We start from the raw sequence: 15,882 nt of genomic DNA, 5'->3' as shown, positions 1-15,882 counted from the left end.
GCTTGTTTCCCTCACGGTTGCTTTGGTTTCTGGAAGAATCATCAATGCTCACTGGAGGATTAACGTCCACAGGTTGAAGGGCTAGTCTATCACAGCAACTTCCATCAAAAGATCCAGATTCTTCGACAGAGCCCGTGGATCTCTGTGGTATTACAAAAACACTTTCTTCATTCCTAGAAGTTTTTTCAAACTCATCATTTGGCATCCCAACTTCAACACCCTCATTGAAGCCTAAAACCAAATTTTCCATCATGTGGGACGACCCTTTCTCCTCAAGATGCATATCTTCAAACTTCGGGTCCAGGTCAATATTCTCATCATCTCCTTCATGTACTTCATCTTCCTCCTGGTATCCGTCTTCATCCTCATCATATTCTTCTTGCTCCTGCAAATGTTCCTCATTCTCTATGGTCCATTCTTCATCATCACCTGTAGAACCATCACTTGAGGCAATCATCATATTCTCATTCTCAGCTTTGGTGGGTAAGGCAACAGGCTCACTCTCCTGTTCTGACAGAGAAACATCTTTGCCTTCTCCAGCAGCTGATACCACTGCAGAATCTCCAGATTCATCCAAGTCATCATGAGACAGATGAGTCGGAGAATTAGGGGGCTTGAAACAGAGAGTGAAGACTGTGAATCACACCTCAGTGTAGCGTTATCATCCAGCTTATGCTCCTGGTTCTCAGTATTCTGTTGCTGAACATTAATTAATTCAGGCTGTCCAAGATTCTCTTGACAACCATCACTATACCCAATCTGCATGTTAGGTTCACTTCGTGCTGCATGATTGTACTGCATCTCATCTTCCAGAAAAGTAGAAGGACCAGGACGTTCATTCTCAACCCTGTAGGCGGTCTTGTGCACAGGAGCTAGTGATGGAGGGGAAGAACACGAGGCTGCCTCATGGAATACCTTGACCTCCCAAAGGAATAAGGCCCATCTGCCTCAGCATTTGGATACAATCGTTCAGAATATTGAGGATAAGGGTTACCACGAAGACGACCTTGGCCCATCCAGCATCACCAAATTTTTCAACAAGATTCTCATGGTATTCAGAGTCAATCTCTGTGTTTCTTCCATAATGATCCCCATCCCCAGAAAGGTTCCACCTCTGCCCTCTCAGATGAGAGAAATCATCCACATGAGGCTCTGGAACACCACCTCTATGATTAGTCCTAGAAGACATAAGCCCAGCCCCTCCATAGAACTCTTTTCTAGAAAATGATCTGCGGCCAACAGATGCATCTCTCCTGGGACTATGGTGACCATTCTCCTGGTCTTGGATAAGGAAGTTTGGGCTGCTCCCATTCTCATACACATCTCTTCTCCATGAATTAACAGGTTTTCCTCTGTCCATAAAGGTGGAAGAATCACCAGAATAGTGAGGCCTAGAACCAACCTCAAAGGACCTATTAAGAGTGGATGAATCAGAAGATGCTGAAGTGGTGATCCTCTCCACCATTCTTTCACCATCTTCCCAATCACCCAAGTCTGCCACCCTGGAGGCATCTTTCTCTTTTACCATGCCAGACACTTTCTCATCTGCAGCAGTTGGAGAATTGCTACCCACCTTTGACACTTCAGACTGTCTCTTCGCCATCCTTTCCTCCAATTCTAAGAGCTTTTGCTTAGCAGCCTGTTTTCTCCTCTCTTCCTCCATTTGAATCCTTCGTTTCTCCTCTTCCCTAGCTATCCTCAGTTCTTCAGCTCTTTGCAAAGCTTCCACCTGTTCTTGTTCTGCTCTCCATGCTGCCTCTCTGGCTTCCTCTTCCAATCTTCTCTGCCTTTCTTCCTGTTCCATAGCCAACCGCACTCTCTCCTCTTCTTCTCTTCGAGCTAGCTCCAAAGTTCTTTCTTGCTCTTCAATGATGCGCTGCCTCTCCTCTTCTTGCATCTTCTGAACTCTCTCAAGTTCAGCCTCAAAAGATTCCCTAACAGGATCATGAAAATCAGTCTGTTTAGGCACATCTTTCTTCCTCTTAACCACCCCAACAAGGCCCCCAGAGAAGGGATCCCCACCATCATAACCAGTAGCTCCAAAGTCTTCTAAATATGGTTTTTCACTCTTTGAGAATGAACGTTTCTCCCTACCAAAATTGAGTAGTGGATCATTAACAGGAAGCCCTTTACCACCCAAAGAATATGAGGATTTTGATGCTGAGTTATTCAGCAAAGCGTCACCCCTGTATCTGTTGTGTTGTTCATTGCTGTACCAATCTCGTGTATTCCTTTCAGCCCCCCGGCTGCTATATAGATCTGCTGTGTTGTTCCATGGTTGTCTGCCTCCCTGTCCATAACCGTTATCTCTCCTTCCAATATCATCATTAGTATTTTCACGAAATGGCGATGGACTGTACTTATTCTCCTTTAATGTTTCTCTATGCAGGCTAGACGACCTTGCACGGATACCATTTCTATCACTTTCAACTTCTGAAACACCAACTCCATCTTTTGGAAGAGGGCCATTTCTCCATGAGTTTCCTTCTCGCCCTTCTCCACTAGGCATTCTAGAATCTCTGCCATAAGAGTCCACTTTAGGGACTTCACTGGAAGAAACCTTTCCAGCTTCATTGTCCCGCTGACCCCACCTTTCAAAATGATTATGAACCGGCTTGTGTGGTAAAACACTAACCCTGGGCATATCAAAATCTCTTTCCCAATAAGCTTCGCTCTTAGAAAACCCATGATCTCTGCCCCGTTCTGTTAAACCAAAACTCGTGTCACGCTCATCATCAGCCCAATCTGATCTAGGATTGAACCGAACAAGTGGCAGTGGACCCGGAAAATACTCTTCCTTCTTCCGGGCCTGCTCCAATGTCCGAGAACCACTGAAACTGTGACTTTCACCACCATTACCAATCAAACCATTGCCAACAGCATAACGGGACGACTGCATTTGAGGCCGCATATCAACAAGAGAGCTCAAACGCGAACCATCACTCTCTTCAATAGGAGACTCCTCGCCAACTACTTGCTTCTGTTTCTGATTCAACCCATCTTTTTGCTTCTGCACAGGCCCTACCGTGGAAGGCAAAGAAGCCTGCAAAGAAGGAAAATCCTCACCCCTCAAAACCACAGCTTTCTCCACCACTGGTGGTTGAGCTCGAGCTGAAGCAGAAGCCGAGGGTCCCACCACACCTGACCTAGCTGAAGGCGGCAAATAAACACTGCTCCCCTTACTTGACCCATCAACATTAAGCAAACCCTGGTCAATTCCATCAGTTCCATTCCCATGATCACTTGACACTTCTTTCTCTTGCAAAGCAATCGTGCCGGGCTTCGTCCACCCCACCCCAGACGAACTTGGCCTCGGCCCACTTCCCGAAACCCCATTGGCAGGCCCTCCCCCTGATCCCAACGGATCAAACCTCTCGTGTTCTTTTCGCAAGGAGGGCAAGTTCAAGGGGGGTGGAACAGAAAGCTTCGGCCCAACCTTCTGCGAGCTTCGAGGCCTAGAAAGGACCACCATTCCTCCTCCTCCTCCTCCTCCACCACCACCGCCGCCGCCGCCGACATGTCCACCGCCGGGTCTCGTCCGATTCGATCCATATAAGCTCCCATTAGACGAGTGGTGGTTGTGGTGATGACGATTGTGAGGGTTTTGCCCATACGATTTGTTCAGATTCACAGACACAAACTTGGTCCCGACTCCGGGATTGGCCATCGCACGGTCCGACCCGAAACGTAACCCGTTTGGCGGATTCTGATCGCCGCCAAAAGCATCAAAAACCCTAACCCTAGTTTTCACCGCCACCAACGAATAATGGACTCGCTGATTACTATTCCCTCTCACAGATCTTACAGTATAAAATATATATATATATCAGTGATCCAATCAAAACAAACCCTAGAGTCTCCCTCTAACCCTGATCAAACAAAAAAAAAACCAAAATTTAGAGCTACGATCGAGTTCAGAGTTTGATTAATTACAAGTAAATAAAAACAGTGATGAAATAAATATGGAATATGTATTTAGGGTTTCGATGATTTAGGTTTAGAGAGAAACGAAATTATATTGGAAGTGGGCGTAGGATAAGGACCTTACCTCCGGGGGGGCGTAAGTTAAGGACGGCGGTGGTTATCGTGCGCCGTGAAGAATCGAAGATGAATGTGAGAGAGAGAGAGAGAAAAGAGCGTCAGATAGAAGAAGAAGAAGAAGAAGCCCTACTGTAACCGGAGAGAGAGATCGAGAAATGAGCTGAAACACGAGAGGAAAGTAAGGAAATTGTTTTCTTGTCTTTCGTGTTTGTTTACTCTCTATTTCTATGTATTTTTATTTATTCCCCTCCCAAAATTAATTCTATGCTCTTTTTACTTCTCTCTGGTTTTATGTCACTTAAAGCAAAAATATCATTTCACCTATACCCCTGGACTATTTTTACCCTCCAATTCTGAAAAAGACTTTGTTTTGGAGTTATAGAAAAATGCTAATCATTTGATTTTGTATGCTTTTATAGATTAGTTTTATGCTGATATTTTATTTGTTTACTTACTATAAGTTTATATAACTACATATATACTTAAAATGAATAAATCCAAAACTAAAAGTTTTCTAAAAATAATAATAATAATAATAATAAATCCAAAACTCACCTAATGTACCCAAAAAAAGAAAATCTTTGCCGCATTTCCAAAGCTTCTTTTTTTTTTTTTTTTTTGTGTGTATGGCACAGAGTTAAGTATAATGACTATAACTCAGATTTAAAAAATAAAAAGTATAGCTATAATGTATTTTTCTAAAGTGTCTTTATTTTTTGAGAGTTTATATTCCGATTATTACAATTTATTATTACTTGTAAAGTAAAAGGAGATTGGAACTTGGAAGGGTTGGAGAAGAATAAAGAGATTGAAAAATAATAATTAAAAAGTAAAATAATAGGTCAAATGAGCGATATACTATGAAGACCTAACAATTCCCCTTTTAAACACCCCATTGGGAAATGAACTCTCATATTTTAATCCATGTGTAAGGTACAGAATCAAATAAATGCCATATATCTCACCTTTTAATGGAAATTAGAGGAAATTTTAGCTTTTAAATGGGAGAAGATTCCATCCTACTTGGGTTAAGCAAATCCAAACATTCTGCCCCCAGAAAAATTCAAACACTCCCATTGCAAAAATAGGCAATATGTGCCACAAAAATGCATACCTCTTCTTTTTGTTCCCGCTTTATGGGAAAAACCAACAACCATGCTAAATTAATTTGCCTAATCTTAACCAAAAGACCATAATAAAATTATTAACAAAAAATGCAACCGAACATATGCTGTTTTTTTTTTTTTACATGCTACTTTTAAAGTTGTTTATGTAACATCATGTCAAATGTGTCACGCTATCAAAATTTTTTTTTTTTTTTTTGACCATACGCTATCAAATTGTTAACACGTAATCTAATTATATAAATAATACAAAAATTGGAAAAACAATGCAATACCAAAATGAATTTAAAATATATATATATATATATATACAGGTACAAAAAACTGAATTGTAATCTTTTTTTTTTTTTGAGTAATAATTTCAACCTAATAAGCATGTTTATCACTTGCACATAATTTAAATACCTGGGTTGGCAATGAAACAAAACCATTATAAATTATTATATCATTATTTCTCATTGATGTAAATAATACCTTATATCTAAAGATTGTTTCAACTTCTTCGTTGCAACTTTCTGGAAAGTATCCTTTCATTGAATATGCTCAACATGTCTTTCACAATATGTAAGTTCTAGTTCTCAGCAAAAAAAAAAAAAAAAAAATTAAGTTCTAGTTAGGTAAGATCCATACATTATAAGAGATATACTATATACTACATGTATATAATGCATAAAATAATTATTGTTAGCTTGTGAGAGATGATCGAATGGTACTGTGTATCCTCTATAGTGCACGAAGTATAGTAGGTTTGAACCTTATTTCCTTCTCAAGATCTGCTAATTCCTAAGCTTAAAGCTCCCTATTACACCAATTAGTATAAAACTAGTTAGTAATTCTTACAATTCACAAGAAAATTAAGTAAAATACGATATTCTCTTTAATTAATTTTTTTCTAAATATATAATTTGATGATTATGGTGGTTATTAATATGTATTTAATTATGATTCTATTTGTGTATAAAATTATTTATTCTATTATCAAAAAAATATATGATTTGGTGATATTCTAAATTTCTAACAGACAGTGTAGTAAATTTTAGTTAGTTCATCCAATAAAAGTCTCTTATCATTGAATAACGAATTTAGGGTTTGAACCCCGCTTACACTTTGTGGGTGGTCGGAATTTTCACCTCTTTGAGACTTGACATCCTATACCTCACCTAGGCATGCATGGAACGTTCTAGGCATGCATGCAACGTCCTAGGCCGTCCTCGGATGGCCTTGCATTCACCTCAGCATGCTTTTGCATTCACCTCGGCATGCTTGGCATTCACCTCGGATGGTGGCCTAGGAGTCCCACATCGAAGGAAAACCCCCCACTTTCTACCTTATAAGCTTTGAAGCGAAGGGAGTAGTGTACCACTAGTTTAGTTATTCGAATAACTATAAACTAGTGGTACACTACTCCCTTCGCTTCAAAGCTTATAAGGTAGAAAGTGGGGGGTTTTCCTTCGATGTGGGACTCCTAGGCCACCATCCGAGGTGAATGCCAAGCATGCCGAGGTGAATGCAAAAGCATGCTGAGGTGAATGCAAGGCCATCCGAGGACGGCCTAGGACGTTGCATGCATGCCTAGAACGTTCCATGCATGCCTAGGTGAGGTATAGGATGTCAAGCCTCAAAGAGGTGAAAATTCCGACCACCCACACACTGAAAATTAATTGTTGTGTTGGCCTAATAAATAAATAAAAAAATTTATGAAGTGAACGCTATAAGTTAAAATACTATCATATCTACATTAAAGAAGCTCATGTGTCAACATAAAAAAAAAAAAAAAAAAAATTATAAATAAAAGTCAAAACTTTAGTTTTATATATCTCTTAGATAATTCTAACTCTATAAAATAAAAAAAATTGCACATTTTTTTCTTTTTCTTTCACCCCTTAGGCAAATAGAAACCTAACTTAATTAAAACTAGAACTTTCTAAAAAAAAAAGTAAAACCATAAATTATTTTACATAAAATTTGTAGGGGTGGAAACCCAAACTTATATATTGGGCCCAATGCCATATTTGAAGGTTACTGTGTGTTCAAAGAGGCGAAAGTTGTTGAGAAGAAGTCCACATGAAAGAAAGATACCTGAAAGTGAAGGGGATCAGTCCGAAGAGAGCACCAGTGGTCCGAAGAGATCATTCTCCTCGAATGTAAAGATTCTTGGTCAAGCAAATATCTGGAGGGTTCGAATGATCTTACTAATAACTTCAGTGATTTGGATAAACTTTGGACATGCCTTGAGATAAGAAGAATGGATAAATATCTAAAAGGGAAAGTTGTCACCGCCATATTAAATGCACTGCATCTGCTTTTTTGACCACATTAATGTGGAGAAGACCCCTGAACAGTGTCATCCCAGCTACTACCACTCATAGAAAGCTAAATAAGAGATCTGATGTGACACATACTCAAGTGGACACTTAGATGAAGATGACGAGGAAGGATGCTATATAAAGAAAAAGCCTCTGGAGAAGAAGGGGGGTGGGGTTTGGAGAGTTGTATTCATTTTTCATTCAATAATATTCCTCTTCGGACATCAAATTGGAAAGCCTCAAGTGCGTTTTTTATATCAGTTCATTCTTGAACACCATAGTTAACTATTGTTTAGTTCACAATCAGCCTAACTCTTTTACCCATTCTATACAAATTCATCGTTTTGGGTCAAGTGGGCTCATAATCCAAACTTTTTGGACTTGAGCTACAAAAATAGACCCTACAAAATTTATATGCAAATATGAGGCTTAATATTTTATAAATTTGTTACTATAAATATATAAAAAAAAATTAATGAATTTAGATTATAAAAAATTTCACATATGAAAAAAAAAAAAATCACCAAAAAGAGTTAGAAGATAATTACATTATCACAAATCACAATGGTGATCAAACATTTGATATAACAATTCTTGATTACATAAATAGACTATAATTTGTTTTCCCCAAATACATATATTGGTTACAAAATTTTACCAACGATGCTTGTTACATTTGATTGTGTGAAAATAAGTTTTTCAAAATTAAAATTAATAAAATCTTGCTTAGAATTGATTATATTACAAGAAGATTTAGAAGATTAATCCTTCTCGATTGAAAAGGAGATGTTTGCAAAACTTAAATATGAAAATTTTATTAGTAATTTTGCATATAATAAAGCAAGAATAATTATTTTTCAATAGAAAAATTATATTAAATATAAATTTAATTAAATATTATTTAATTTATAATTTAAATATAAAGAGACTTTACTTAAAGTTGTTGCATTAAGCATAAAACAATATTGAGCTAGCCTTATCTAACAAAAAAAAAAAAATCTATAATATAATTATTGCTGAGAAAAGAATATGTCACTTATTAAGAATGATAATGACCGGGGTGAGATTGAATTATGGATGTCCTATCATCACTTCAACCACTCTTAGAAGTAAAGTACAATTTGCATGAACATAAGCATTTTGTCATCTCTAAGACTCTAACTAAGTGAGTTTGTCTATGATTAGATTGACAAGATAAAGAAAAGGGACAGACAAATATTTTCGGTCTTTCTTAAATTTTTTTTATTAAAAAAAGAAGTATTTTTAGGGAATGTAATAGAATATGCTCTAATAATTAAATTATAAAACGACCTAATAAGAACGCAAAGCCAAGAAAGATTGGCTTCGAAACGACGCCGTAGAAACCATAGAGAAACACGAATATACCATAAACAAAAACAAAAGGAAGAGAGAGTCACAGCTCAGTTGAGTTATTGGGATTTGGAAGAATGGCCATTGAAGCAGGCGAAGCTCCCTCTCCTCCTTCTCACCTCACTTCCCATTTCACGTACTTTTTTTTGTTCCTTCTAACTTCCTCTCCCTCTTCTTTATAATTTTTATTGCTTTAAATTCTAATAATTTCAAAAGTTTTATTATTATTTTTGTTTTTGGGTCCCTTGCAGTCAACAACGCCATTTCTACGTAGCCGTGGACAGGCTCCAATTCAAGATGGTACTTTTTACTTTATTTATTTATTTTAAATCTTAATTTCTCAATCTCTCTTTTTTTTTTTTTTTCTTTTTTTTTTAATATTAAAAAATAGACAAATCATAGTATGTATGTATGTATAATTGGCAGGAGACGTTAGTGGATTTGTTGGGCGTGGCGGGACGGCGTTCGTGCCTCCCAATGGTGGTATGCTGCAGCTCAAGGGACGAGCTTGACGCCGTTTGCTCCGCCGTTTCTAACCTCCCTTACATTTTTTTGACCTCTCTGGTATTCTTCTTCTTCTTCTTCTTCTTCTTTCTCTCACACTTCTTCTAAAATTGCACTTATTATTTTTTGCAATTGGTATTGTACTAATCATAAATTTCCTGCTTGTTGAGTTGTGCAATCTGGATCAGCGGAGTCGCTTGATAAAACCGTTCAGTGTAACTTGGAACCTAATTAACAAGTAATAACAATTAAGAGGCGTCTTTGCAATAGTAACCATAATTCATGTGTTATTGTTGTCTTTGTTGTTTGGTTAGGAGCTCATAAATTTCTTTTTTAGAAAATTTTAAATGAACCGAATGTGATATCAGTATAAGCTTGTGGTTGAGCTTGACAATGTGAATTAGTCTCTTTATAGATGTTATGAAGTCATTTTATGATGTTAGTATGCTCTCTTTATTGCTGCTTGCGTCAAATGTTGTTTAGTTTATTTGTATTTCATGTTCAGCTGACCATGGCGGTTTCATTTTTTTTTAGTAGGGCAAGTATTTTTGCAAACAATTGAAATATTACTTTCAGGGATATTTCCCATTGTAAATACTGAATTTACTCATTTGACAATTTGTTATTCAATACATTCATAACTATCTCTATTGACTTTCCATTATATTCCCTTGTTGGGGGGGGGGGGGGGGGTTGAATGTTTTCTAATATAGCATACATATTGTTTTACATATGCCAGTACAGTGACCTTGCGGAGGCAGAACGTGCTCTAGTTTTGGACAAATTTCGGCAAGCCACAATGAACTGGAACCAGAATATCAGTGCCCAACCAGGAGAGGACAGTGAAGTTGGAAAAGATGAACAAAAATCTCATATGGTAGTTGTGACTGATGCTTGCCTCCCATTTCTTGCTTGTGGGGAATCAGCCATTTCTGCTCGTGTTCTGATAAATTATGAGTTGCCAACAAAGAAGGTGCAGTCCATCCTTTCTTCATGATTTGATATGTGGGACAATTCCATGCATTCATTTGTAGAATTGTGCATTTAACTCTTGTTGATTTTCCTCACTCACATAAAATCCTAACTCTTTCTCTTTGTATGAAAGAAGTCACATTGTATTATTGTGAAATTAAATTTTGAGCTTGTTTGACCTTGCAATGATCCTACAGAGCTCTTTCTCAACAGATTGCTACACCTTATTCTTATTGTGTAATTGCATGTTGAGCACCCAAGACTACAGCCTCCAGAAGGCTGAAATCTTCTGTGTGTAGTTTTTCTCTCTTGATCTTCCAATTGGCTGGGATTGATTTTTAAAGGATATTAGTATCATAAAAATTGATTCATTAGCTTAGATCAGATATATTGTCCCAGACACCATAAGCATCTAAAATCCTTCTTTCTATGTAGTGCCTTGAGAGGTCTTTCAAGGGTGTCTAAAGACTAGCTGACAACAACATAATATCTTTTCATATACTTTTATAACAAACACAGTCAAACATAGAGAGAAGAACCTCAATTTTGTTGGCTATTTGATTTTCAATACGAAAGAGTAAAAGACTCGTAATAATTCCCTGTATTTTGTACCTAGCCAAAGGTGGTTTCAGAGCCGTCATTCTCAGGATCATTAAAGACTGAGATTCTATATTCTGAAATATCTTTGTTTCATGTGCATTCTTTTTATTTGTTTAATTCTATCTGATATGTATCCTTGTACCCTTTTTTTATTTTTCATAGTGTCTGTGCTGGCTTACAGGAAATATATATGAGGCGCATGGCAACTTGTTTGGCAGCAGGTTCTTTCACCTATGCCATAACATTTTACTAGTAAAGATGGGATGATTTTTGCATGCTCATTATAACTTCATATAAATATCTGCAGATGGGATTGTAATCAATATGGTTGTTGGGGGTGAAGTGGTCACTCTCAAAAGCATCGAAGAAAGCAGTAGTCTAGTCATAGCTGAAATGCCCATAAATGTAAGTTCCTTACTTACTTTGTCTTCCCATAATTATGTCTTAGAAGATACAATGGTGACATGGCTTTTGATAAAAGTGAATCTAAGCCCAATCAGCTGCAACTGACGGGTGGTGAGGAGTTACCCTTAATTTTTAAAATATAATTAAAAATGTAAATAAACAACATTTCAATTGGCTGGACTGTGTTTATGTCCCGTGTTTGGATTTTGAAATCCTTTTTTTTTCTCCCACTGAAGTAATGTCATCTTATATTTCTTTTTGTTTTTGGGTATGGGATGATTTTGAAATGTGGTCTGCTGCAGATCTCTGAGATTTTGTGAAGAGGTTCGGTCCTTTGCAATGCCAGAAACCTGTAAGAGGACTTGATTCTTTGTACTCTCAAATTTTTATTTTATTTTTTCTTGTCTGAATTGTTCAGCTTAAAAAAATATATATATACGAGTTATTTGTACCTTCAAGTTAAATGATCTATTTCGTCTATCCAGAATTTTGCAAGGAAAGAAAAGAAATTAAACTGAATTTGGATGCAGGATGCTCTGTTCTAATTTAGAAATAGATGTGACTGACCTCAATTAGTTTAAGGATCCATAGTCGACCCAGATTTTAGAATTAAAGCTTTGGTGTTGATGTGGTCATCTTGGTGGCAGTTGCTCTTGGAAGCTGGTGGTGGCACATAGGCTTCTGGTGGCAACCATGACAATGAATATGCTTCATGTTGAAAAAGAATAATGGAATTAACTTAGCTTGATTTCTTTAGGAGAAAATTCAAATATAACAATTTAATTTTGATGGAGAAGCAATGGAAAATTTGAACTGAAAACCTGCTCTGACTCATGGAATATTTGAGGGAAAAACGTTATTTCCCAAGGAGATGATTAGTAAAATTGAAGAAAAATCATACTTTAGTCTCTGCAAATCGTTTTGAGTAATTGTTTTATAGCTTATTGCTTTCTTTAGTACCAATGAACTATGGCTCAAAAGGCAGTTTTTTTTTTTTCTACCTTTAGATTTTAGAATAGGTAGAGGATGAGGTCATGGGTTTAATATCATTTTCATGCATGTAGTTTACCAATAAAAAAGAATGTATTGTTTTTAAGAGCAGTCTTTTTTCTCTTTTTTGAAGAAGAAGCATGTACTTAGTATCTAAAATGGTGTTTTTCCCATGATATATATATATATATATATCGAATTATATCGTTTTAGTTGATTAGACTATGGAGTTAACTCCAAGTTAGATGTTTGGAGGGATTCTTTTTAGAATCTAGTGTGTTTGGCTCCAGCTTAAAAAGTCAACTTATTTTACCATTCAGCTTATTTTTATTATTATTTATGAGTCTCATTGCACTTTTTAGTACTATTCATGAGTCCTGCTATACTATGTCAGTTAACTTTTACCTTTATCTACGGTACTTTCAACAAAAAATTTTAAGTTTCAGCAAAATAAGCAAATTCCAAACAGACCCTAAGTATCCATTTGACATGATTAATTTTGTCAACTTATTTTATTATTCAGGTTATTTTTGATATTATTCATGAGTCCTACTGCACTTTTTAGTACTATTCATGAGTTTCACTATACTATTTCAGCTAATTTTTACTTTTATCTACACTACTTTCAGCAAAAAATTTTCAGTGATAACTTGCAGCAAAATAAGCGGATCTCAAATAGACCATAAGTGATAACTTTTGTTTGTTGGGTAAAATTTTTTTAACCTAACATCCAAAGTAACTTCCTTTAAGTTTACATAAATTATCACTTCTGTCTCTAAACACTTTTTTTTTTTTTGGTCATTTAGCCTTTAAATTTAATATTCCTATCAAATTGTTCATTTTTTCAGTTATCCTTTTTAGTTTTTAAAATTAACACTGTTCACACATTTGATGCAATGTGATTTTACTGGACTTTATTTTTGTCATTTTAGCCTTTAAATATAATATTCCTATCAAATTGGTCATTTTATCGATTGTCCTTTTTAAAACAAACACTATTCACACGTGGTGCAATGTGATTTTACTGGACTTAACAGTTAAACATCAATTTTATAGACGACAATGAATATAAGGGACTAATTTGACTGAAACGGGACTTAAATGACAAAAATTGAACTTGGGAAGAAAAGTAACAATTTATTCAACTTAAAAGGGAATGGTTTAAATTGATACAAGTGGCACCTTGTGTCATGAAGACTCGGAATCTAGTGTCCACAAGTTCATCAAATGCCATGTTGCTAGAACAATACAGTTTGGATGTAACTGGGGTCTGCATTTAGACCTGATTTTGGATCACCTACAATGAAGACATTGCAAAGTTGGTTATGGATCCACTTGCCAATGTGAACAATACAAGCCTTTCGTCAAAGCTACTACAAGAACAGAGCTCACTACAAATAGCTCTTACCTTAGAAGCCACTACAAGAACAGAGCTCACTACAAATAGCTCTTACCTTAGAAGCTGTATGGAACCTACAAAACTATGTAGAACACAGTGGGTATAAGATGAATATTGTTACAACAATCAAGGCATTGGAGCACAGGTTTAATGAATACGTGACGACTCTTAGCATGAAGTTAAGGAAGCAATGCTGTGGTCAAGGCCTCCACCTGAGACAGTGAAAATGCATGTAGATGCAACATTGTCAAAGGATTTAGCAACCATTGCTATGGTAGCCTGAGATAACAAGGTGATATCTTGAAAGCAAGGACCAAGGAAGTTCAAACAGGGAACCAATTGTGGCAGAAGCAACAAGAATTTAATGGGCAGTACAATCGGCAAAGTTGGAACAATCTTAGAGAATCATAGTGGAAGGGGCTGCTAAAATATGTATTGATGCTTTAAATGGAGATTCGGTTGATGTGTGTCTAAGGCAATTTTAACCCTTTGTAATGATTCTAGGGAACTTAGTCACCGTTTGATAATTGTTATGGTAGCACATGCTTTAACCAAGTTTGTAGCCCATGCTAGGTTATCTTTATGTTGTAATAATTCCTCTCTATCCCAATTGTTTTGGAAGCTTAGAGGAGAGATGTTGCTAGTTCTTGATTTCATCTTTTGTGAGACTTATTTTGTGAGAAAGACTGAGAGTCACACCTTAGAAAAATGAAAGAGAATGTAATACTCTCTTTTATAAATACCACACTCAATCATGAATTTCAAACATTGAATATATGAGCTAGCTTCCATTCTTGGGTCCCTCATAAAAAATTACTTAAGTTTATATCAACCTAAAGGGTTTTGGTTCCCTATCAAAGATCTACGAGTCTTAAGTTTATTAGTTTTTCTACATACATAACTTTTACCACAACTTGAATATTATTCCAAACCCAACTAAGATTGATGGGGTTCAAGTAGGAGACAAGCTCATGATTTGCAAGGTTGAAACTTGTAAGCACTTTGAAAGCTAAACTTCCCATTTCCAATGTCACCCCAGGATAGGGAATCCTTGCCCTTTGTGTGGATTAGATTGAGAAAATGGCAGTTTACTTTAAATGAATTCAATGAAATTCATATTTGGATCTTGTGCAATAGTTAGAGTTATTGTACCATGCAATTACCACATCCATGTGAGATGTAAAAATTAATGATGTAAATTTTAAAAAATAATAATAAAACTTATTTATTTATTTTGCCTTATTAACTCTACATCCATGCGGTAATTGCTAGGTGTATTAGCCTCAATCCGTGAAATCTATAGGGAGAGAGAGGGACCGGGGTCAAAGAGAGGTGGGTTTACCTTAGACAACTATTGATCACTAAAGGGGCTAGCTACTCAAGCTCTAATGGTTCCTAAAGGAGCCCAATCATGACAAGAAATGGGCCGTCCATGAGGTTCAGATGGCTCACCCAATTCCTTTGATGACAAATAGGTCAGCCCAATATTAGTGCAATATCTTTCGTACAAAAAATGTCTCTGAGCAGTGAGCACCTAACAAACAATCCGGTTGAGGTTGATTACTAAAGGGTCTTATTGTTTTTGTTTAAAATTTCAGTTTATATTTTCTTTTACTTTATTTACAATTTTCAAAATTTTTTTTTAAGTATAATTGTACTCTCTACCGTTTATTTATTTATTTAAAAAATTAATTGATAAAATTAATCTATTTCAAACACCCAAATGACATGTGGAAAGTGGGTCAAATTTATCAGTTGGATAGGTTTTGGGTTGGGTCATAAACAGGTTGGATACAGCATTACCCAATTATCCATTTATTAATAATATAATATAAATTAAATATCAACCCATTTAAGCCAACCTATTTAATCTCCAACCAACCCATTGGACGATTAGGACTACATTTTCTAAAAATTAAAAAAAAAAAAAAAAAGTAAAAAAGGTCAATTATTTTAAGAGAAAGTTCAAAACATCGTACTTGACTTATATTTTCCAACATTTTCTCTTGAACCAAACAATACGTTAACTTATATATTCCTTAATTTTCTCGTGAAACAAACAAGATACTGGCCATCATGATAATATCATAGAGGTCATTGCGGGTTGAAAATGGCTCTACAAGTGAACAACCTCTTAGCCACAAGATGATTTCAGTGCTAGATTTAGAGT

The 15,882-nt window shown here is 36.1% G+C and overlaps 2 protein-coding genes across 5 annotated transcripts in view; one reads left to right on the top strand and one right to left on the bottom strand.

Annotated features, from left to right (window-relative positions):
- LOC112034876 (uncharacterized) overlaps positions 1–4,283 on the bottom strand; it is a 9,301-nt gene extending 5,018 nt beyond the window's left edge. The window contains 5 exon segments of the mRNA XM_065768464.1: positions 16–615; positions 618–885; positions 888–1,012; positions 1,015–3,869; positions 4,049–4,283. Of these exon segments, the coding sequence (XP_065624536.1) occupies positions 16–615; positions 618–885; positions 888–1,012; positions 1,015–3,667 (3,646 nt within the window). The 5' untranslated portion in view covers positions 3,668–3,869; positions 4,049–4,283.
- Positions 4,284–8,807: 4,524 nt separating this feature from the next.
- LOC112034887 (uncharacterized) lies at positions 8,808–14,464 on the top strand. Of its 4 annotated transcripts, none has more exons than XM_024067708.2 (8): positions 8,811–8,978; positions 9,094–9,142; positions 9,269–9,406; positions 10,086–10,319; positions 11,100–11,139; positions 11,226–11,323; positions 11,626–11,675; positions 11,809–11,959. In XM_024067708.2, the coding sequence occupies exons 1-7, from the start codon at positions 8,920–8,922 to the stop codon at positions 11,641–11,643; spliced, it is 636 nt and encodes a 211-aa protein (XP_023923476.2). In that variant the 5' UTR covers positions 8,811–8,919; the 3' UTR covers positions 11,644–11,675; positions 11,809–11,959. The 4 variants fall into 4 exon arrangements, with proteins under 4 accessions (XP_065624539.1, XP_023923476.2, XP_023923475.2 ...); XM_024067707.2 differs by lacking the exon at positions 11,809–11,959 and adding an exon at positions 11,971–14,464 and having other exon boundaries at positions 8,812–8,978; XM_024067706.2 differs by lacking the exon at positions 11,809–11,959 and having other exon boundaries at positions 8,812–8,978; positions 11,626–11,803.
- Positions 14,465–15,882: the final 1,418 nt, after the last annotated feature.

Source organism: Quercus suber, unplaced genomic scaffold (genome assembly GCF_002906115.3).
Source record: "Quercus suber isolate HL8 unplaced genomic scaffold, Cork oak 2.0 scaffold_943, whole genome shotgun sequence".
Classification (NCBI taxonomy): domain Eukaryota; kingdom Viridiplantae; phylum Streptophyta; class Magnoliopsida; order Fagales; family Fagaceae; genus Quercus; species Quercus suber.
Note: the sequence above shows the minus strand (reverse complement) of the source record. Positions and strands in the feature narration are given on the sequence as shown.